The 25,593-nt window shown below is 36.2% G+C and overlaps 1 protein-coding gene across 1 annotated transcript; it reads left to right on the forward strand.

Moving 5' to 3' along the window:
- Positions 1-2,378: 2,378 nt before the first annotated feature.
- Positions 2,379-5,013, forward strand: LOC137827054 (putative receptor protein kinase ZmPK1). Its single transcript, XM_068633262.2, has one exon. It carries the CDS (start codon positions 2,414-2,416, stop codon positions 4,802-4,804), a length of 2,391 nt encoding a protein of 796 aa, XP_068489363.2. The 5' UTR covers positions 2,379-2,413; the 3' UTR covers positions 4,805-5,013.
- Positions 5,014-25,593: the final 20,580 nt, after the last annotated feature.

Genomic DNA, 25,593 nt, shown 5'->3' on the forward strand with positions numbered 1-25,593 from the left:
AAGAGAATCTTTTAAATATCAATTCATCGCATATTTATAAAAACTCCTTATCATTATGAACAAATGTTATAAAACAATTAACATTTCAAATCTATTCCTAACATTCAAATATGTTAAGTGCATTATCATTTAGGTCAAATTCTTATAAGTACTTTCCAGTCAAATCTAAGAATCAAAATCATGAATAATTCAAGCTTTGAAAATAAAATGATAATACCAATCTTTCAATCAAGAACTAAAATATTGTAGATAAATATCACCTCAATACATAAGAGTTTGAACAAATTACTCTTAATCCCAAAGGAAAAAATTAGTCACTCATGGTGACTATTACAAACATGGACAACAAGAAAAGAAGATCTAGAGCATTTCTCCTTGACGGCGGTCCCCTTCCTTTGGTTCCCCCAATGATCTCAATGATGTTTAGGGTCATGCCTTGCACCTCATATTTAACCTAGTTGGGCTTGGGCTAAGTGACTTCTTGTCTAGGTGAGTTATTACTTGTTTGACGAGAAAAAACTCAACTTCAATGGAGTGAACTCGCTTGGGCTAGTCTTGGGCAAGTTTCACTAATGATCTTGTTTAGGCGAATTTGAGCGAGTTTGTGTTTTAGCTTTCTCTTTTCATCTTTTTTTATTCTCCTTTAGTCCTTTCATCTCCATCTTCTCCTAGAATCCTAAAATTAACACAAATTTGAGAATAAATAGTTCTTATTCATATTATAATCACAAAATATGTAAAAGGATTTAAATTCATAAATTAGGGGTTAAATTATAGTTATTTTATCAATAAATATCCATAAGTGTTTATCTTTTAATATCAAATATTACTGAAATATGACCCTTATCAAGAAGGAATGCTCTCCATTTAGGTGTAGCCAAGTGTCCTTCACACCTTCCATGTGGCTGATCCAGCTGGATATTTACACTTCCCTAACTAGACTCTGTAATCTTATTTTTACCCCACTCTACTAGGCTCAATACATGGCTTAAATACAAGCCCAAATAAATCTTACACAAATTTACAAATTTATACACTCTATACAAATTTACAAGACTAAGAAGATGAAAAAGACTCTAAAAAAAGGATGCTCTAATGTAAGTTCTATCTTCTTCAATCTTCTTAGTCCAAAGTTGCGGTGGCTTGATGGTCCTCCATCCCCACCCTTTCAGGATCCACTAACTTCTCACTCTCATCCTTTCTAATAGTTGCCTCCACCGCATGCAATATTCTCTAAAAGACTCACTTTCGTCTCTACCATTCACTTTACTCTCTATCGTTTGCTTCTATCGTTAGCCATTACCTTTATCGTCAATTAAATGTAAATATTTGATACCTTCCAACTTTAAATATCTACTTAAAATGCAACTTTTGGGTTTGTCATTAGCATGTCAGGGTCTAGATTGACCATGTCACGGTCTGGATTGATCACATAAGAGTGTGGCATTGTACGTGAAACCTAGGTATACAGTGAAACTTTTTATTCTACTTTTTAGGAAAAAATGTTACTTTGACATTTACAAGCAAAAATAATCCCTCTTGACAAATGTGACATGACACGGGGTGTTTATGTGGCAAAGGGTAATTTTTTCTTTTTAAAGAATTAAAATTTTGAAATATGCAAAAGGACTATTGAGGGAATATAAAAGACGCCAAATTTAGGTCGAAGGAATTTTTGACGAACTTGAGTGGAGGAGCGCTTGGATCTTGGCTTGAGAAGTGCTTGACTCTTGGCTTAATTAAACTAGGAGGATGAATGTTTGGCTTTTTGGCTCAATCTGAACTAGAAAATAACCCCATACCAGAGGGAAGGAAAGAGAGGACGAGAGTACATCAAGAAATCTCGTATAGTGATCACGTGCCACACTAAGAAATCGTCCCTCATCTAAATAAAAGAAAGGAGTGAGATCGATACCACCGAGAAAGGAATGAGGATATGCATAGGATAAAAAGGAAGAAGAAATGAGTCAAAACTCCTCATTCATTTTCATTAAAAAGTCATCCCACATTTATTAAAAATTAATAATAACCATGCCAAGATCATCATTTATCGAGGATAATGATATTAACAACCCACATTTTTTATACAACCCACATTTTTTATACAACAACATTACAACTCCCAGTATTATTATTTTAATATTTTTTCATATCATTTAATTTCATAAGAGTTCTATGGAAATCTATGGTTTTTTCAATGTATCATTTTCCTTTATCAAGTGCAGGAAAAAGGGTTGTTAACTTATAGAAACTCATTTTTACGTGAAATCTCATGAGAAACATATCAACAAATGTGCCATCAGAACTTTTGATCCACTGAACAAACCTTTTAGATGTGCAACTGAGTATATATTAGCATCTCTGTCTTCTTATACGGTAGTTCAACAAGTACACCCAATAACTTGCATTGAATATGAGTATGACTTTGTTAGCCACGTTCTTTCTTCTAGCATCGTTATTGTCCTTCCAACCTTCACGTTCTTCATCATCATTGAGAATGGGTTCTTCCCTCTCTGTGGAAAATCCACAACATATTCTCATCTCACCAAATGCTATCTTCTCTGCAGGCTTCTTAGCCATTGGCCATAACGCATATTCATTTGCAATATGGTTCACGGAGCCTCATTTTCACAGCCCTAACACTGTCACATGGATGGCAAACCGTGACCAACCTGTGAACGGAAAACGCTCCAAACTTTCCCTAACACACGATGGCAACATACTCTTGATTGATGCTTCTCTTAACACTGCTTGGTCTTCAAACACCGATTCATTAGACCCAGTAGAATTGCATCTCAAAGATGATGGCAATCTAGTGTTGCGCAAGCTTCAAGGAACCGTTCTGTGGCAAAGTTTCGATTTTCCAACCGACACGCTCGTTCCTGGCCAGCCTCTTACCAGATACACACAACTGGTGTCTTCAAGAAGCCACACTAACCATTCATCTTGTTTCTACAAGCTGTTTTTCGGCGATGATAACATTCTTCGTCTTGTATACGATGGCCCTGATGTTTCCAGCAATTACTGGCCAAGTCCCTGGCGAGTAAGTTGGGATGTTGGTAGAACTTTATTCAATAGCTCTAGAATAGCTGTGTTGAATTCTTTTGGGGTCTTTCATTCCTCAGATAACTTCACTTCTAAAACATCAGATTATGGCACCATACTTCAGAGAAGGTTGAAATTAGATTCTGATGGTAATTTCCGAGTGTATAGTCGAAAGAGTGTGTCAGAGAAATGGTATGTTTCGTGGCAAGCCATTACTAATGGTTGCTTGATTCATGGGGTTTGTGGAGCCAACAGCACGTGTGGTTATGATGGTAAGAGTGGGAAAAAGTGTAAGTGTCTTCCAGGGTACAGATTGAACAACCAGAGTGATTGGTCTCATGGGTGCAAACCCATGTTTGATCTCACCTGCAATAGGAATGAGTCTACCTTCTTGGAGATGCGGGGTGTTGAATTTTACGGGTATGATAATTATTATATACAATTTAGTAACTTCAGTGCTTGTGAAGATTTGTGCTTGCAAAATTGCAGTTGTCAGGGGTTTCAGTACTCCTATAACGATAAAAAGGGTATCACCTTCAAGTGTTATACCAAAACGCAATTGCTCAATGGAAGGCGTTCGCCCAGATTCCCAGGAGCAACATACTTGAGAGTGTCCAAAAGTTATAGCTTCTCTGGCGAAGAATCTGCTAATGACACTGCACATGATCATCGAGTTTGTTCAGTTCAACTTCAAAGAGATTACATAAAAACATCTGGAAACCGAATTGTGAGTGTTTTTATGTGGTTTGCTACCGCACTTGGAGCTTTTGAAATGGTTTGCGTTTCTGTGATTTGGTGCTTCCTAATTAGGACCAGCCAAAAGTCCGATGCAGATCAACAGGGCTACCATCTTACAGCAACGGGATTCAGAAAATTTAGCTACTCCGAGCTGAAAAAGGCTACAAAGGGATTCAGTGAAGAGATTGGAAGAGGTGGGGGAGGGGTTGTGTACAAAGGTATTTTATCAGATCAGAGACATGCAGCAATTAAGAGACTTTATAATGCTAAACAAGGAGAAGGGGAGTTTCTTGCTGAAGTAGGCATCATTGGAAAGCTTAACCACATGAACTTGATTGAAATGTGGGGATATTGTGCTGAGGGAAAACATAGGTTGTTGGTGTATGAGTATATGGAGAATGGTTCTTTGGCAGAAAATCTCTCTACTAACAAACTTGATTGGAGTAAGAAATATAACATTGCAATTGGAACAGCAAGAGTTCTAGCATATCTGCATGAAGAATGCTTGGAGTGGATTTTACACTGTGATATAAAGCCACAAAATATACTTCTAGATTCCAATTATGAGCCAAAGTTAGCAGACTTTGGCTTGTCTAAGCTCCTGAACAGAAATAACCCCAACAATCCAAGCATCTCTATGATCAGAGGGACCAGAGGCTACATGGCACCTGAGTGGGTTCTGAACTTGCCTATCACATCCAAGGTGGATGTTTATAGCTATGGAATTGTTGTTTTGGAAATGGTAACTGGGAGAAGCACAGTAAGTGTGCAAGAAATTAATGGTGAAGAGACATATGATGGGAGGCTAGTGGCATGGGTGAGAGAAAAAAGAAGCAACACCAACTCATATTGGGTGGAACAAATAATTGAACCTTCTATTGGACCTGATTATGATAGAAGTAAGATGGAAATGTTGACTACAGTGGCTTTGAACTGTGTAAATGAAGACAGAGATTCAAGACCAAGCATGAGCCAAGTAGTTGAGATGCTTCAAGGTCATGGAAGTGATCCTTATTCATGATTCGGTACTGTCTCATTCTCTTATGGCTAGTTTTAACATATCATTCAACAGATTTTTTACTTCAACTTTATTCAGGATTTACACAAATTGTCTGTTTTTCATAGGTATTTAAAAAGATGGAGATATTTCTTATGGGAGAACTGCACCTTTGTTCACGATTTCTTTTTTATTTATATCTGACCTTCCTCAAGAAATTTATAGATGTATTCCCTCCCCCAAAGATAATTTGAGAAAATTTATGTTCTAGTTATGTCTCTTGAGGCAATATCCTTGTCTAGAATTTGATGTACCTCGTGGTTCAAGTTGAAAGTAATAAGGAACTGAATTCGAACACACGCTTAAAAAGCATAAAAAAAACGAGATTAGAGATGAATAGGAGTGCTGGAATTAATGCACAAGTTCATTATAAACAAAAGTAGAGAGTTAGTTAATGTGATTCAAATGAACTCTAGGCTACATCTAGGGACAAATTCAATATGAATAACTTCTTTCTTAAACAATTTACAAAAAGAACTTCAAGGATTATCATTCATAAAATATTCACACTCTTAACATAATCAATTTTTGCAACTCAATCTAACAACTAATGGTATATTTTACACAATGTATCTATATATATAACAAACTCTTTTTAAGAGTCATGTTAAGTATCACTCAATAAAATTCGACTCATGAAACATGTGCTTCACACTTAGATTTATAGGAAACACGAAAGGCACACTACATTGTGAAAGACATAGTTGAAATGCAACACCAAACAAGCATGTATACAAGACATGTTTCATTAGATGGGTAGAAAAAACACTCTTTTACCAAATGGGTATACGAGATGCTCTTTAGTAGACAGTAGACGAGGCACACTTAACCAAACAGGTACATGAGGTGTTCTTTACCAAACTAATACATAAGGAAAAATGATAGTTTGACAATTCTTAGAGTTGTATACAACTCTAGATGTGATGAGTTTAGAAATAAATATATATAATAAAGGATAAAATTGTAATTAAATTATATAAAAAAATATTAAAATAATAGTATTAGGAGTTGTAATGTGGTTGTATAAAAACATGGGATTGTCAATGTATCATTACATATAAACAAGATAGTAAACTAGATGGGTAGACGATTCATTCTTCACTCCACATGTGTGTGAGAAGACTTTCACTTGACACCCCTAAATAGTAAACAATCATGTGCTATCAAATTACCTTTTTCAGCTAGATGATATTTGATCATATTTTTATGAACCAATTTTTATAGATCTCCAGCTTTTGAGCAAGACTTGCTTTAACTACCACTAAGTTCATCATAACCTTAATAACCAATTAACAAGATTAAATCCAAACAATGAAATAATTTGCTACCTAACAAGATTTTTGTAATCAAATCAAATATTATGATTTGTTAAGACCTTCATTACCTTCACATACCATCTAGCAATCACCTTACAAAATGTAGCTTGATATCTGTATCGACTAGGTCATCGGGTATGATGACGTGTCTAACACGTGACTATGTGGGGCGTGCTCAGGAGAACGCGTGGACAAGAGGAAGATGAATAGTTCAGACGTGAGCATAGTCGCCGATTCGTGGAACTAGCGTTCTATAAGGAACGTGGTCGGTTGTCGTTGGATTTGTATGTGATCGACGTAGTACGTAATGGAAGATCAGGTGGTCTGACATCGCCACAAGGAGCACATCGCCGAATCTCCCAGTAAGCTTAGTTGAAGCTGCTGGAGGCTCAGAAGAGTAAGTTCAAGCGTATAAGTTCAGTAAGATGATTGTTGCGCCAACATAGGGCGTGAAGGGCATGTGGGTTGAAGGGAACAACTTGCCCATCAGCGACAGGATTCCCAGAGTGGACATTCGTTGGTGGCAAGGTTTCCCCAGCTAGAACATGCATGGCGTAACAATAAGGAAGGTGCCACTTGCGACAAGCGATATCACAGAGATGGTGCACTTTGCTGCATCCGATACTCGCCTTGTCAGGTGGTGTTCCAGAGCATATTACGTGCTAGATTACTCCTTGAGTAGGAGACTTAGCCGCGCAACTGGTTATTACACAAAAATAACGCTCAAGTTACCCCAACCCAGATGACGACACATGTAGGGTTGGATGCAATATGGAAATGACGCTCGAGTTATCCTAGCTCAGATGATGACACGTGTAGGGCTGGGTGCTACCTGCTACCCCAGCCCAGATGATGACACGTGTAGGGTATAGTGTTCAAAGAAGGAGGGAATAGAATACACCTGGGTATTACAAAGCTAAAGGTTCAAAAGTACACAACTCAATCATATTCTACACACTTGAGATGACCCAAAGCTTTTAAAATCTTGAAAAACGTTTTTGATAATCTCTCTTAGTTTATTTAAAAAAATGTTAAACAACCTTTATATAACCTCAATCAAGTGGTCAAAGCTGTTAAATCAAAAACCAAAAGTAGTTGGAATCATTTAAAACAATTTAAAACACTTAACATAATTATGTTATGAAAACGAGTTGTTTTCCAAATTAATCAATTGAAAATAATTTTTCTGTTAAGGTTTTCATAAAAACAACCAGTTGGTTTATCGAAACAATCGGTTGATTCTCTCTGACACCAAAGAAAAAAAAAGCAAAGCTTTTCCAAACCATTTTAAAAACCACTAAGTTTCAAACAACAGGTTGATTCGACATTTCAACAGGTTGAAATTTCACAGCCTTTTAGAAAACCCATATTTTCAAAAAGATAAAGATTCAAATGAACTTGGATCATCCTAAGGATTGAATTAACAAGTTAAAAACTACTAGACAACATTCACACACCCAGGAACAAGATCTTCTAGCTTTCCACTTAGATTTGGAGGCATCAAAGCATCTTTTCAACAATCTCTCCCTATTTGATGAAGACAAATCCCTTGTTTGTTTGTGTTGTAGTTTTTGAACTTAAAAGGTCTTGCACACAAAACTAGTTTTTTGCATAAGCAAAAAGTAGAAAAAAACCAGTCAAAACAGTGTGCAAATCAGTTTGTATCAACAGAAGTATGCAGCAAAATCAATGAGCATCAGAGTGTAGCAACAGTAGTTTACACACCATAGTTTAGTAGAAATTAGAACCAAGAAACCACTAATTCTCCCTCTATTTGTCTTTACAAATAGACTTAGGAAATGAATGAAACAAAATTAAAAGAAACACTAGAAATAGAATTAAAAAACCAGTTCAATAAAATTAAAAAAAACCCAGAATTAAATCCTTCAGTCATCCTTGTCATACTGGAATTCAAAAAGCTGGTTCTATACAACTTCAATTTGTTCATCAAGATTTTGGAACCTGGCAGCACAAAACTCATAGTGGTTCATTTAATCACTGGCCATATTGTCCAAGCGATTGATCATCAACCTATCAAAAGGTGACATAGGAATAACATACTCATTTACATTTCCAGCACTTGGACCAACTCCATATGTTTCACCAGCAGCTTTTTCATTTGGATTCTTAGTGGCCTTGATTATCATGTTCAACTTGGTGTTCATCATCTGATCCACCTTGATCTTCATAAGTAGGATCCACCTATTCTTCATCTTTACTCACCCATTTGTTGCCAACCTTGATGGATCCCATTTTGCTAAGAGACCCATTGTTAATTTCATGAGATGGCTTCACCACCTCAAATAGTTATTCCTCAAGGTCAATTTCAAAATATTGCAGAAATTTTGATATAAGAACAACAAAAGGGAAATGATAGTTTTTAGAATGTATGGCTTTAAACTAGAGGGGGTGAATGGTTTAAAGAGAGATTTCGAAAACTTTTAAGCCTTGAATGAAATTACTTCGAGAATATCTTGATTAAGAAATTAGTTTTTCAAACACAAAGCAAAAAGCACTGCACCAGAAAAACAATCGGTTGTTTCGCAAAAACAATCGGTTGTTTATACCAGTTTACAAATAACAAAACTGAATTTAAAGAGTTAAGGGATAGAGAAAATGCACACGGAGATTTATACTGGTTCACTCTAAACCCAGAGCTAAATCCAGTCTTCTCAGAAACCACTGAGGAACACCACTAAGCAATCAAACCTAGATTAATTACAACACAACCAAGAAAGTGACCTTGATCCCCTCAAGACACACACTTCTCTTGGCCAACACACAAACACTAAGAATGTTGATCTTGATCCCCTCAAGAACACACAACACTTCTCAGCAAACACACAAAGATTCTTGTTCAACAAAATACAAGGATTACACTTGTTACAGAAGCAATTATGAAATCAATACACGCAGAAATCCTATTTCACACTCTTTGATCAATCTCAATCTCTAAGCAATCTCAACTCTTTGAAAAACTCAAAACACTTCAAAAAACTTCTTAATTCAAATTCTGTTTTTCTGAATATATTCAAAGATGTTGTTTGTTATCAAATCTTAACAAACTTATTCATTGCATTTAAGGATTGGTCAAAGCATTAAAGACTGGAGTGTAAACAGTTAGAAAAACATTTAATGCTCAGTCAAAGTGTAAACCATTTTTCTGTTATGGTACCAAAACAAACAATCGGTTGTTTCCACGAATCAATCGGTTGTTTTAGTTTTAACAGCTCAACCATTTGAAAAACAGTTTTCAACCTTTTCTAAAAACTCCTAAGTATAAAACAATCGGTTGTTTCGACAAAACAATCGGTTGTTTTTCACTTAGTTTGAAAAACACTTTTCTTTTAAAAAGATTGAGAATGCCTATGCTTTGGATTCAATCAAGAGTGGATTACATAAACAATCTACCCCAGATCCTATCTAAGACATCTCAGCAACAGCAAGCATAGCCAAGCCTTCAACATCCTTCAAAGGGTTTGGATTCTTCAAAGCTTGAACACCACTTGGTTCAACAATCACCCCCTATTTGATGAAGACAAATCCCTGGTGCTAGTGTTTGATCTGATTGAATCTGAAGCAGTACCTGCAAAAATAGCATATCTACCATCCAATGCTTCTTACAGCAGTAGGTTAGATTTTCACACATTTAAGACATAAAATCTGATAAACAATCGGTTGTTTACTCGAAACAATCGGTTGTTTCTATCAGCAACAACAGAAACCAGTTTTATATCAGAGATTTTAACAGAATCAAATAGTTTCAGATAAGGATTCACAAGACCAATTAATTCTCCCCCTATTTGTCTTCACAAATAGACTTTAACAGTAACAACACATATTTAGGAGAGATTATTAAGATCAAGAATACCTAACTCATTTCTTAGGAAAAAGAACCTCTCTTTTGGTAGTGGTTTTGTGAAGATGTCAGCTAATTTCAGTTTGGTCTCCATAAACTTCACTTCACAGTTCCCATTGTTTACATGATCCCTGATGAAATGATGTCTTATCTCAATATGTTTGGTCCTTGAGTGCTGAATTTGATTTTTGGTAAGATTGATGGCACTTGTGTTATCACACATCAAAGGAACTTTGTTGATTTGTAATCCAAAATCTGCTAATTGTTGTTTGAGCCATAGAATCTGTGCACAGCAGCTACCAGCAGCTATATACTCAGCCTCAGCAGTAGAGAGAGCAACACATGCTTGCTTCTTGCTATGCCATGAGATTAGGCTTGAGCCAAGGAGGTGGCAAGTGCCACTTATGCTCTTTCTATCTAGCTTGCAACCTGCAAAGTCAGAATCTGAATAACCAATTAAATGAATTGGAGAGTGAGAAGGATACCATTATCCAACAGATGATGTTCCTTTGAGATATTTCAGAATTCTTTTTGCAGCTTTGAAGTGTGACTCTTTAGGATTTGCTTGATATCTAGCACAAAGACACACCGCAAACATGATGTCCGACCTACTAGCTGTTAGATATAGCAAAGAGCCAATCAATCCTCTGTATTTGGTTTGATCTACACTATTTCCAGCAGAATCAGCATCCATGTAGCAGCTTGATGGCATTAGAGTGCTTGCTTCTTTGCAACTCTCCATTTCAAATTTCTTGAGAATCTCTTTGCAATACTTTGATTGACATAGAAAGATCCCATCCTTTGTTTGCTTAACCTGCAATCCAAGAAAGAAAGACAATTCTCCCATCATAGACATTTCAAACTCACCTTTCATTGCAGCCACAAATTCTTCACACAAATTATCTTGCGTAGCACCAAAGATGATGTCATCAACATAGATTTGCAGCAGAAAGTTGCTAAGCCTCTCATACCACTGCCTTGGAGCTTGCTTCAGTCCATACAAAGCTTTCTTCAACTTGAAGACATGGTTGGGATGCTTATGATCTTCAAAACCCGGTGGTTGATCTACATACACTTCCTCATTGATGTAGCCATTCAAGAAGGCACTCTTGACATCCATTTGGAAGAGTTTGAAACCACTCATACAAGCAAAAGCCAGCAGTAGCCTCACAGCCTCCAACCTTGCAACAAGGGCAAAGGTTTCACCATAATCTATGCCCTCCTCTTGATTGTAGCCTTTGGCAACTAGCCTTGCTTTGTTCCTTGTGATCACATCATCTTCATCTAACTTGTTCCTGAAAACCCACTTCGAACCTATAATGTTCATTTCATCTGTTCTAGGAACAAGAAACCAGACCTCATTCCTTGCAAACTGATTTAACTCTTCATGCATAGCTTCAACCCACTTCTCGTCCTTAAGAGCTTCATCAATTGACTTTGGTTCAATTTGAGATACGAAAGTTGTGTGCCTGCAGAAGTTTGAGATGGAGCTTCGTGTGGAGACACCTTCCTTTATCTGCCCTATGATGTTTTCCACAGACAGATCTCTAGGAATCCTCCACTCTTTGGGCAACTCACTCTGTTGCAGAATTTCAATCGGTTGTTTCTGCGAATCAACCGGTTGGTTTTCTGCACAGATTTCCAGCTTCTCCAAACTGATGCTTTGTTCATCCTCTTCAGCTCTGGTCTTCAGGATTTGGATGTTTCTGTGATCTACCTCATCAAAGACAATGTGAACTGATTCTTCTACAGTCATCAACCTCTTATTGTAGATTCTATATGCATGACTTGTGAGAGAATACCTTATGAAGATGCCAAGATCCGCTTTCTCATCAAGCTTCCCCAAGTTTTCCTTTCCATTGTTGAGAACGAAACAACTGCAGCCAAAAACTCTAAGATGGTTGATGTTAGGCTTCCTTCCATTGAAGAGTTCATATGGAGTTTTCTTCAAAATGGGCCTAATAAGCACTCTATTCATCACATAACACGAAGTGCTCACTGCATTCGCCTAAAAGTACTTAGGAAGAGATGATTCACTGAGCATTATCCTTGCTAGCTCTTCAAGAGACCTGTTCTTCCTCTCTACCACACCATTCTGCTGTGGAGTTCTTGGAGCAGAGAAGTTGTGCATAATCCCCATCTTTTCACGGAATTTGCTAAACTTCTCATTTTGGAATTCTCCTCCATCGTCACTTCTAATAGAGCCTATGTTGCAGTTCTTTGTATTTTGTATCCTTCTTGCTAGCTTTTTGAATGCAGAAAAGGCGTTACTCTTTGATTCCAAGAAAAGAGTCCACGTAAACCTAGAAAAGTCATCAACAATAACAAGAGCATAATAATTTCCAACAGGACTCATAGTTCTTGAGGGTCCAAAGAGATCCATGTGAAGAAGTTCAAGGGGTTTTAAAGAAGAAACAACATTTTTTATTTTAAAAGAACTTTTCACTTGTTTCCCTTTTTGGCATGCTTCACAAATATGATCCCTCTCAAACTTGAGCTTTGGTAGCCCAATCACAAAATCCCTTGAAATTAACTTATTCAAGTGATTCATGTGAATATGAGCAATTCTTCTATGCCAAAGCCAAGATTCATCTTGCTTGGATAGAAGACATCCAATTGAACATGGTGAAGAGATATCTAGAAGATACACATTATTTACTCTCTTACCTACCAATATTAATCTTTTGTGTTGGGTAGACAGATTTCACATGTGTTTGACTTGAACATCACTTGATATCCCTTGTCACATAGGTGGCTAATGATCAGCAGATTGTGCTTTAGACCTTCTACATAGAGCACATCATGAATGACCAAGATGTCTTTGTCTCCTATGGATCCTCTCCCAAGAATCCTTCCTTTGTTGTTGTCCCCATAGGTGACATGCCCTTCTTGCTTAAAGGAGATGCTCAGGAACTTTGATTTGTCCCCTGTCATGTGCTTGGAGCAACCACTGTCCAAGTACCATTGTTGCTTGCTCTCCTCCAAGATTTCCTACAAAGAAGATTTTCAAGTACAAAGATTTGGTCCCCTTATGAATGTGGGTCCATTTTGTTTATATTCATCAATTGAATCTTTATTGCACTTAGGAATCCACTTCATAAAGCCTCTAGGAACAACAAATTTTCTTATTTTACAGAACCTCACAGAATGACCTCTTTTCATGCAATAAAAGCATGTAACAATCGGTTGTTTCGATGGTCCAATCGGTTGTTTTTCTGGCATTTTCGAAAATGATTTTGAAAATCTATCTTGTTTGTTTTGTGGGTTAAAACCCAATCCAGCTTTTCCAAAAACACAGTTTTGAGATGCCAAGACATTCTCAAAGTTGAATTGACCTTTAGAAAGCTTATCCACAGTTTTAACAAGATAGTGAACCTTATTTTCAAGATTTTCGCAATTTTCACAAACAAGAGTATTACACTTGCAAGAGGAGATTTTGTAAATGATTTCAAGGTTTTCAAAATCTGTTTTTGAATTTTCTAATTCCTCTTCCAATGATTTTACTCTGTTTTCAAGCCAGTTATTCTTTTCTTTTAACCGATTGTTCAAAAGGGCCAATCAGTTGGCTTCTTCATGCGTTTCTTGAAAATCTTGAAGTAATTGACCATAATTTTCAGAGTTTGAGGAGTTAGATGAACTTACACTACTTGAGTGATACTCCTTTCTGGCCATGAAGCAGAGGTTGAGGCTTTTCTTGTTTTGCCTTCTTTTCCTTCTTGCTTGACTCTTTGACCTTGCCTCCTTTGGTTCATTGTTTCCATGAGTAGCCTTGAGTGTGTCCCACATCTCTTTAGCAGTTTTGCAGTTTGATATCCTAAAAAACTCATTAGTATCTAGTGCAGAAGCTATTATGTTTTGAGCAGTACAATCAAGCTTGGCCATTTTACATTCATCATTGGTCCATTGAGACCAAGGTTTTGCAATGAAAGAACCATTCTTTTTAAACTTTGGAATGTAAGGACCATTCTCAATTGAGTCCCAAATTCCTTGATCAATAGATTCCACAAAGATTTTCATTTTGGCTTCCCAGTATTTGTAATCCAATCCACATAATAAAGGTGGTTTGTAGATTGAAGCACCTTCCTCAAAAGATTGTTTTCCAGCCATAGAAAAAAAAACTTTTGGATCAACTTGAATAACTTTCAAGAACCAAGCTCTGATACCAATTGTTAGAATGTATGGCTTTAAACTAGAGGGGGGGGGGTGTGAATGGTTTAAAGAGAGATTTCGAAAACTTTTAAGCCTTGACTGAAATTACTTCGAGAATATATTGATTAAGAAATTAGTTTTTCAAAACACAAAGCAAAAAGCACAGCACCAGAAAAATAATTGGTTGTTTCGCAAAAACAATCGGTTGTTTATACCAGTTTACAAATAACAAAACTGAATTTAAAGAGTTAAGGGATAGAGAAAATGCACACGGAGATTTATACTGGTTCACTCTAAACTCAGAGCTACATCCAGTCTTCTCATAAACCACTGAGGAACACCACTAAGCAATCAAACCTAAATCACTTACAACACAACCAAGAAAGTGACCTTGATCCCCTCAAGACACACACTTCTCTTGGCCAACACACCAACACTAAGAATGCTAATCTTGATCCCCTCAAGAACACACAACACTTCTTAGCAAACACACAAAGATTATTGTTCAACAAAATACAAGGATTACACTTGTTACAGAAGCAATTCTGAAATCAATAATGGCAAAAATCCTATCTCACACTCTTTGATCAATCTCAATCTCTAAGCAATCTCAACTCTTTGAAAAACTCAAAACACTTCAAAAAACTTCTTAATTCAAATTCTGTTTTTCTGAATATATTCAAAGATGTTGTTTGTTATCAAATCTTAACAAACATATTCATTGCATTTAAGGATTGGTCAAAGCATTAAATACTGGAACGTAAACAGTTACAAAAACATTTAATGCTCAGTCAAAGTGTAAACCATTTTTCTGTTATGGTACCAAAACAAACAATCGGTTGTTTCCACGAATCAATCGGTTGTTTTGGTTTTAACAGCTCAACCATTTGAAAAATAGTTTTCAACCTTTTCTAAAAACTCCTAAGTATAAAACAATCGGTTGTTTCGACAAAACAATCGGTTGTTTCAACAAAACAATCGGATGTTTCGACAAAACAATCGGTTGTTTTTCACTTAGTTTGAAAAACACTTTTCTTTTAAAAAGATTGAGAATGCCTATGCTTTGGATTCAATCAAGAGTGGATTACATTAACAATCTACCCAGATCCTATCTAAGACAGCTCAGCAACCGCAAGCACAGCCAAACCTTCAACATCCTTCAAAGGGTTTGGATTCTTCAAAGCTTGAACACCACTTGGTTCAACAATCACTTAACCTCATAGGCTTTTGCATGTGCTCCTTGAAGAAATGAATCAAATTAACTTTGATGTTTTTCATTATGCAGTATATGAGAAAAAGATCTTCTTCAGTGAGGACCGAGTGATTACTCCCCTTTAGAGTCAGCATCCATGACAATATGAAGGAAATGATTCTTTCATCCAGTTTTAAGTTACCTACAAAAAACCCTTCACTTTCAGGTGAGGATTTTTTAGGCAGCTCACATAATATTGCATCTTGTTGAAGTCTTCCAGCACACCTATGTTCTCTTTTTGGATTCTTAACCCAGTGTATTTCAGCCCCGTGATAGCAGTCCCCACAACAGGAGTGATCTCCATATCTACTCCTTTGACATTAGAATACATGTTCTCACCATCAATAAGAAGATTTTTATAGAAAACATTTTCAAGATCTGGATATGTGTTCCCAGACATCTCAAAAAACCTTCTTAGCTTTTGTTCTTTCTAAGCATTACTCACATCCTTGATATTCTGCTCCTTTAGCCAGTTGTAGAATATCAATTTTGGGTTATTGATTGCTTTTTGGCTTGACTCATATAGAAACATTTCAATTTTCTCATCATCACCCGAAAACCAATTCTCAAGATGTCCAACCCTTTTGGTAGCACGAGTTTTCTTTGTTTTTGGTGAGGGAGAAGAATAGGCCATGATACAGAGCTGAATTTGTGAAGAAGTAGTGAAAACAACTAGTTTCAAGTGAGGCAGTAGAAAAACAATGGGTTGTTTCTGTGAAATATTCAGTTGAAACCACACACATATATAAGTCGAAAAAGCTAATCAAGATAAATTAGCTTTTAGTGAGTTGTTTTTCCAAAGAAAAAGAATCTATTGCAGTGGGAATATGCAGTGCATCAAACCCAAACAGAGATAGCTTTTACAGCCCCTTTATTTTTTATTTAACCATACATAAAGAGCACTTAAATTTCCAAAGAAACCATAGAATATATTCCTTCATGACCAAAATATATTTCATTATGATCTGATTCAAAGGCAAATTAAATGCACATTTGACCCACAAAAGATTTTGAAAAACATAAACAGCTATAACCATGCGTAAGCAACCATGTCAGCTTTATGCATAGGTGTTAGAGGAAAAACAATCGGTTGTTTCGAGCTTTCAACCGATTGTTTTACTGTGACAGCAAGGTGAAATTTTTTCCATAACAAATAATCTTTTGAAGTAACGGGAAATGCATAATGTAATTCATTCATACCATTGCACATAGACAACCTCAACAAGTTTAACCAAGACAAAATGTTTAGATGTTCATTTGGTCATATGAGACACATGCATAGGATGAGAATATACAACTTACTTTACATGGGTCATGAGTCTTTGACTTGTCAAGAATATGAGTAATATGCATACTTTTGAACCATAAGAACATGCATCACTTTCATGAGTTTTCAATTAAGCATTGAAGCTTTGATGTTTCAAATCCAAGATAAAGCTTGAAGTCTTGCTTCTTTTAGTTTGGGTTTAGATTAGAATGTTTAGAATCCATGTAAAGATCAGTTCTTGTCACTTGCACAAAGCTTGCCCAATCTATTTTAAAAACCAAAGTGTTTTACTAAGCAAAGGAAAAAACAACCGGTTGAATTATCGAAATAATCGGTTGTTGGTCACTTAGTTGGCTTAAAGGTTTTTGAAACTGCCTAACCAATTCAACCGGTTAAATCGTGCTTTCAACCGGTTGATTGTGTGTTTTCATAACAGCTTTTTGAAAACCAGTTATTCTTTTTTGGGTCTGATCAAAACTATTTTAGATCATTAAATGTTGCCTTGAACTACTAGATTTCAAGTGCTATAAATATAACATTTCTTTCAAAACAATACAACATGTTTTACAGAGTTTGAAATAGAGTTTGAGATTTGTTTTTGAAAGGAGTTTTCAAAAGGTTTGCAAGATTGTTGTTAAGCTTTGCACTAGTACAAGATCTAATCATAGGGCTTCCTGTTTTGTGTAATCTCAGGTGTTTTCTATCCCTTTCAAGATTCTTGTAATTGTACTTTCATTAACTGTAAGTGTGTGTGAAATCCTACAAAGTCATACGGTGTTCTAACTTGAGGTGTGTGGTGTTGCAAAGAGGGTGATGTGATTCCAATAGCCACATAGAACAAGATTCTTGACACTTTGAGGAATCACCTTGAGCTGGAAAATGTAGAGGCACTTTCTTAGAAGTTGGATCATAGTTCTAAGATCAAGAACTCACCAAAACAAGTACCAAATCCCAAACTCATTTGGATGAACCAAATATTGTCAAATTGAATCAACAAAGGAGAAGGAAAAGAACAAACCGAACAGAATTGAACTTCAAAACAAAAGAACCGAACAGAATTTAAAAACTAAACAGAAAATAGGTGCTGGAAAATTAAAGGAACCGAAACAAAAACAACTCAAAACTCAAGGCAATAAGAACAAATTGAAGAAGAAGAAAGGAAGGAGAAGAGAATGCTCATGAAGATGGAGGAATGGTTGGATGATCACGCCACTAGAAGAATGGATGCTCCTAGATGAGTGTGGAAGCCGCCACTTGAGGAAACCATGGTCCTTCAAGATAAGACTAGAGAAGAAGCTCAAAGCTCTCCAAATGCTCACTCCAATTTTGAGTATAGTTTCTTTAGATAAAATTCAAATCTGAATTTTACAAAGGAAGCACCTCTATTTATAGCCTAAGGTGCTGAAAAATAGGTGGGAAATTTCAAATAAACTCATTTGAAATTCCCACCAAAAACAAGTCACATGGGAGGTGTGACCTTTTTCTACTATGACACCTCCCAAAAACTACACATACACCACTCTCCTAAGTCACATGGACAATGTGACTTTATTTTACATTTTCACACACCTTTATTTAATAACCACACCTCCTAAAACTATACAAGAGTATTTCAAAGCTTGGCCTTGCCCCTCATGGGATGGACTTGGGCTCTTTGGGCTTTGGCCTTCTTGGGCTTGGGCTTGGGCTTTGGGCTTGGGCCTCATCTTTATTTTATGTCTTCTTTTAATTTTGAGAAGACTAGAAGGAAGAACTTCAAATGTGAGGGTGGATGTCCTCTTCCTCCATTAATAAAAACCTCCTTTATTTGATTCTCATCACTTGTAATTGTACTTTCATTAACTGTAAGTGTGTGTGAAATCCTACAAAGTCATACGGTGTTCTAACTTGAGGTGTGTGGTGTTGCAAAGAGGGTGAGTGGATCTTGTGGTTTTCAAGGTCACCTCTTTGTGGTGTGTTGGTGTAATCTGGAATTGATTACTAGTGAAACTCAAATGTTGTTTTGAGAACTGGATGTAGCTCAAGGTTGAGTAATCCAGTATAAATCTCGCTATGTAAATCTCTCTATCTCTATCTCCTTATAATTGTCTGTGTTAATTCAATTTTTGCTGCTGGTATAAACAACTGATTAAAACAAAATTTCAATCGGTTAAAATTCTGAAAATAGTTTCTGTATCATTGGTTGATTGCTTTCCTTAATTGCTTATCTGTGATTGTTTGATAAAGGTTCATTCTTAATCAATCTTTGCGAAAATCTTTGACAAACAATTCACCCCCCTCCCCCCCCTTTGTTTAAGCCATCAATTCTTACAATTGGCATCAAGAGCTAGGTTCTTGAAAAATATTCAAGTTTTTGTATTTGTTTTGAAAAATCTTTTTACATGGTTGACAAGTTGCCTTTTGGGGAAAGTGCTTCCATAAACAGTCCACCACTGTTTTGTGGGGTCAATTACCCGTTTTGGAAGGTGAGAATGAAAATCTTTATGCATTCAACTAATAAGGGTATTTGGGAAACAATTGAAAATGGTCACTTTATACCTCAAGTCAAAAGAGATGAGGCTTTAATTGATAAACCTTCATCTGATTAGACTGAGGCTGAAAGTAAGAAAGCCAAGTTTGACTGGATTGCTAAGAATATAATAACTTTTGCCTTGAGTTGTGATGAATTTTTCAGGGTATCACAGTGTAACTCAACAAAGGAAATGTGGGACATCCTTAAAGTCACACATGAAGGGACAAACGATGTCAAGCGAGCCAGAAAGCATGCTCTTATTCAAGAGTATGAACTCTTTAGAATGCAGAAGGGAGAGACCATTTGTGATTTGCAGAAGAGGTTCTCTCACATAGTGAATCACTTGGTGAGTCTTGGTAAGACTTTTGAAAAGGAGGAGCTGAACATCAAGATATTGAAATGTCTTGATAGAACATGGCATTCAAAGGTCACTACCATCTCAGAATCAAAAGATTTGACATCAATGACAGTTGCATCATTGTTTGGTAAGCTTAGGGAACACGAGCTTGAAATGAATAGCCTTGTTGTCCAAGAAAGTGAAGACAAACACAACAAGGGCAGAACACTCAAAGCTTGCAATCATAAACAACAACAAGATTCAAGTGGAAGTGATGGAGACACCATGAGTCTGCTATCAAGAAAATTTAGCAAGTTCTTGAAGAAGAAAAATCAAGTTCAAAGAGGTATGGTTCTAAAAAACCTAGTGATTTTAATATTAACAAGTACACTTGCTATGGCTGTGGTGAATAGGGTCATATCAAGGCAGAATGCCTCAACAATGAAATCAAAGAAAGAGCAGATTTCAAAAATGAGAAAAGGGGAAAAGCCAAAAAGGCATATGCGGCATGGGATGACAATGAAGTATCATCCCCAAGCTCTTCTGATGAAGAAGAAGCAAATTTGTGCCTCAGAGCATTTGTATCCTGTAGCATGAGTTCATCATCTTCAATCAAAGATAACAAATATTATCAATTGCTTGAAGCTTTAAATGAAACTCATGAAGAGGCTAACCGATTGGCACTTTCTCAGAACCGGTTGAAAGGTCTAAATAATTGGCTTGAAAATAGAATCAAGTCTCTGGAATAAGAGTTGGGAAAAACAAAAAGAAGATTTTGAAAACCTTGATTTAATTTACAAAAACTCATCTTGCAGTTGTGAGTCAAAAGTTTGTGAAAATTGTGAAAATCTTGAAAGAAAGATTTACTATCTTTTGAAAACCTTAGACAAACTAACAACTGGAAAATCCAACTTTGAAGATGTTCTTGCATCTCAAAATTGTGTTTTTGGAAAAACTGGTGTGGGTGTTTATCCACAAAGCAAAGGAAATGGGATTTCAAAACCTTTTTCAACTGTACCAAAAAAACAATCGGTTAAAAGGTTGATTCAACCGGTTGTTACATGTTTCTATTGCATGAAGAAGGGTCATTTAGTAGGTTTTGCAGGTTTCAAAAATCTCTTGTTCCTAAAGGGATCTTTAAAAGGATTCCTAGATGTTTTGATGGTTCCAAAGACAAGTCTAACACAAAGGGTCCCAAGTTCTTTAAGGGATCAAACCTTGTGATTTAACAAGTTCTGTTTTGCAGAATTTTTACTATACTTGAAGGGTCAGAAAGATCAGGATCTCAATAAGTTTTGTGCACAAGTCAAAGCCTTGTCTTGATTCTATGAATTGCTTACATTTGCGTAACTGTAATCTGAGGATAATTTTTTTGTTCTTCTCGTTGTTGAACATTTGTTTTAAATCCAATTTCATTTTCTCTATGTCTATGCTTGGATTATAATTAACTTGTATTTCATCAGTTCCTTATACAATCTGTGTACATTGTAAACCTTGATGTTTGAATATAGCATGACTGTTTGAAAATCTGATTTTCTCAAAACTTTTCATCAGTACAGAATTTCAACCGATTGTTTCTTCTAAACAACTGATTGTTTTCTCTCTGCCAACACTGGGCAAAACTGTTTTTAATTTCTAAATCCTTATTTGTAATTTTGTTCAAACCCAATGATATCTGTGGTCAATATTGTATTAATTACATGTTTGAATACAATTTGCCTCTGCTATAACTGCTCTTAATAAATCAGATTCTTCTTATGTTGGAAAATAAAGTTGCTTTTAAAGTTTGGTCAAATCAACATGTGAGTATCTGTACTTTCTGTTTGACTGAAAAAAATAGCTTTATGGTTCAGATTTGATTCGTTTTTCTGTTTTGAAAAACAACCCATATAATGCCAACGTTGACCAAGAGTTATGGCTATATAAGGATTGCAATAAGCTGTTGTTTTTCACACAAACAACCTGGTGTTCTTCTTTTTCCTCTACTCTATAGTTTTCTCTCCAGTGTGCAAAAGTTCCTCTCTGAATTAAGCTATGGTTGGAACTCCTCCATCTACTAAAAGGATGAAAACCATGGTTGTTAGAAGTGGTGGGAAGCTTGAAGGATGGTTTTCTGGAGAATTAGAATTGATTGACAAATACCTACATGAAACAAGTAGGAAGATTGTCAATACATCAAAGCTTGTCTCCTTTACATGGATGAAACAACAAAATCTGAATATTGTGAGGAGACTACTCAAGGAACAAAGGCTGAAACGTTTTCTTGAGCTCACTGGAAACATTTATCCAGATTTGGTGAAGGTATTTTATACTCACCTTCAATTCAATGGTGACTCACTTGTTTCTCATGTGAAAGGTGTAGAAATGGTCATCACAAATGATGTATGGAAGGAGAATCAACAGAGGAAATTTAGGGGTTGTTGAAGAGTTCAACAAAATGCAATTTTACAAAAGTTGTTTCAATAATCCTCTCTCTAAAGTGAGAAATTTTCTGCTGGAAGGTTAAAGCTTGATGAAGACCTACTGTTGATCTATAACATCATGAATAAAGTGAAGATCAATTGGATCCACACCATCAAGGAGCATATGCAAAAATCCATAAGGTTATATGATTTCCACTATCCCTATGCAATTTTAATCTCTAAATTTCTTCACTATTTGGAGTGGATATATAAGGGGAGCTAGTTGAAATTATCAAGCCCTCAAGTGAGATTAATAGTGGATCCCTAAGAAAAATCGGGTTTACTAAAATTGGTGGGAGATGGGTGAGAAAAGATGATGATCAAGCTGGACCAAGTGGAACCAATGGTGGGGATGAACCTGAAGATGCAGTAACTCACGATGAACCTGCTGCTGAGACTCAAGAGGCTGGTCATAATGATGCTTACATGGGAGAAAGGATGACCACAATGTCTCCTTTTGAAAGATTGATGATCAACCGCATGGACACATTTTCTGAGAATCAACGGAATCTCCATGATTTGCGTGAGTCAAGGTTTAATCATATGGATTCACATGTTTCAACCCTGAATGAGAAGATAGAAGAGGTGCAGAATCAGATTATGGAATTATAATTTGAAAGGGAGAACATTCATTCTTTCTAATTTTATGGTTTAAATTTCTGAACAATATTTCTTTTCTTTTATGATTTTTTTAATCCTTCCTTTATCTATTTGATAAGACAAATAGGGGGAGAAGTATTGGGTTTTGTAATGTTCTTATCTGCATTTATTACTGTTAGGATTGGTGGCTAGAACAAGAGGAGGGGGAGGGGTGGGGTGGTGAATTGTTTTTGAAAGCTTTTCACAAATACTTTGCATAAAATAAAACTTTAACAATCAACTTAGAAAAGCAATTCAGAAAGCTAATCAAATTACCAAACAGAAACTGATAGCAGAATTTTAATTGGTTAAAATAACGATTCAACCGATTATTTATGACAACGAAAAATATCAAACAGTTATGGAGAGAAGAGATAGAGAGAATTATACACAAGGTTTATACTGGTTCACTCTATCCAAGAGCTACATCCAGTCCTCAGTCAAACCACTGAGAATTTCACTATACAACCAATCACAGATTACACATACACCACACAAAGAGGTGACTTTGAATCCCACAAAGCCTACTCACCCTCTTTGCACACAACCAACACCCCAAGCCAGAATCACACTGATTTTACATGATTTTACAACAGTTTTACAGAGAGTAATATGAATAATTACAAGAACCTAAACATGGTTAGAAAACACCTGGAATCACAGTACACCAGAAACCCTATTGATCAGTTCTTTGAATCATAGCAAAGCTCAAAAGCAATCTTGCTAAAACTTGGTAAAACACCTTTTCACAAAATGTTGGTAATCTCTCAAATCAATCACAATTAGAGTATCAAACTTTTTTGTTTCATCAATCTCTCTACATTTGAAAGAAGACTCATTTTATAAACCTTGAGAAGCTACCGTTGAAGGCAGATTTGAAACAACCAAATCAGTTAAAATAGGTTTTCAAAAACCTGTTATGAAAACATACATTTAATCGGTTAAAACCACGATTTAACCGGTTGAATGATTTTGACAATTATACAACTGATTCAAAAAACAGTTTCAAAACACCTTTGCCAGCTAAGTGACAAACAACCGATTATCTCGGAACTTTAATCGGTGATTTTTCCCTTTGCATGGAAAAACACTTTAATCTTTAAAACAGATCTCCCCCTATTTGTCTCATCAAATAAACAAAGCAAAAGAAGACACAACTAAGATAAAACATGCATATCAAGAATTCCCAATTCATTTCGTAGAGAATAGAATTTGTCCTTGGATAAAGGTTTGGTGAAGATATCAGCAAGTTGTCTCTCTATGGAAACGAACTTGATTTCACAGTCTCTATTGGTTATATGATCACGAATGAAGTGGTGTCTTATTTCAATGTGCTTTGTCCTTGAGTGTTGGATATTATTCTTTGTCAAGTTAATGGCACTTGTGTTGTCACATAGAAGATGAACTTTGCTAATCTTTAATCCAAAATCTTCAAGCTGTTGTTTGATCCATAGAATCTGCGCACAGCAGCTACCAACAACTATATATTCAGCTTCAGCAGTGGATAAAGCTACACACGCTTGCTTCTTACTATGCCATGAAATGAGGCTTGATCCAAGTAAGTGGCATGTTCCACTTGTACTCTTCCTATCTAATTTGCAACCTACAAAATCCGAGTCAGAATAACCTACCAAATGTATAGGAGAGAAAGAGGGATACCATAAGCCCATGGATATTGTGCCTTTTAGATATTTCAGGATCCTCTTTGCGGCTTTGAGATGTGATTCCTTGGGGCAAGACTGGAATCTAGCACAAAGACACAGAGCGAACATAATGTCTGATCTGCTTGCATTTAGATAAAGAAGAGAACCTATTAAACCCATGTACATGGTTTGATTAACCTCTGGTCCAGCTTCATCAACTCCTAAATAGCATATTGTTGACATAGGAGTTACTGCTGCATTACATGCTTCCATCTCGAACTTCTTAAGGATGTCTTTGTAGTACTTTGATTGGCATACAAAGATTCCTTCTTTGGATTGTTTAACTTGTAGACCGAGAAAGAATGAAAGTTCTCCCATCATTGACATTTCGAACTCCCCCTGCATTGCTTTGACAAAGTCCTCACAAAGTTGTACATTAGAAGAGCCAAACACAATATCATCTACGTATATTTGTACTAAGATAATATCAGTTCCAGCTTTCTTAATGAACAAAGTCTTATCTACCTTACATCTTTCATACTCATGAGATAAAAGAAAAAGACTTAGCCTTTCATACCATTGACGTGGAGCTTGTTTGAGGCCATACAATGCTTTCTTAAGCTTGTATACATACTCGGGATGCTTGTGATTTTCAAAGCCAGGTGGCTGTGAGACATATATCTCCTCATTTACGATTCCATTGAGAAATGCACTTTTCACATCCATCAGAAACAATTTGAAACCACTCATACAAGCAAAAGCTAATAAAAACCTTACCACTTCTAACCTTGCCACTGGTGCGAAGGTTTCATCATAATCAATTCCTTCAGCTTGATTGTATCCTTTGGCAACAAGTCTCGCTTTGTTTCTTGTAATGATGCCTGAGTCATTCGATTTGTTTCTGAACACCCACTTGGTACCTATCACATTCATTTGATTGGTTTTTGAAACAAGAGTCCAGACTTCGTTTCTTACAAATTGATTAAGCTCTTCCTACATTGTTGTAGTCCAGAATTCATCCTTGAGAGCTTCACACACTGATTGAGGTTCAACCTTTGAAAAGAATGCAGTGTGATTGTAGAAATCTTCCATATTCCTTCTGGAGGAAACTCCTTTGTGGATTTGACTTATGATGTTGTCAAGAGACAAATCCTTTGGAATCTTCAAATCATTTGGCAGATCCTCCTGCTGCAGATTTTCAATCGGTTGATTCGAGGGTTCAACCGGTTGAATTTTTGAGTTGATGTCAAGATTATTTAAAAAGATGTTTTGATCATCCTCATCTGTATTGATCTTAGTTGCAGCTTGTTCACACTT

This window comes from Phaseolus vulgaris, chromosome 8 (genome assembly GCF_051622355.1).
Source record: "Phaseolus vulgaris cultivar YP4 chromosome 8, ASM5162235v1, whole genome shotgun sequence".
Classification (NCBI taxonomy): Eukaryota; Viridiplantae; Streptophyta; class Magnoliopsida; order Fabales; family Fabaceae; genus Phaseolus; species Phaseolus vulgaris.

Bases quoted from the DNA above. Each gene is read 5' to 3' on its own strand.
- LOC137827054 (XM_068633262.2), top strand. From the start codon at position 2,414: ATGAGTATGACTTTGTTAGCCACGTTCTTTCTTCTAGCATCGTTATTG.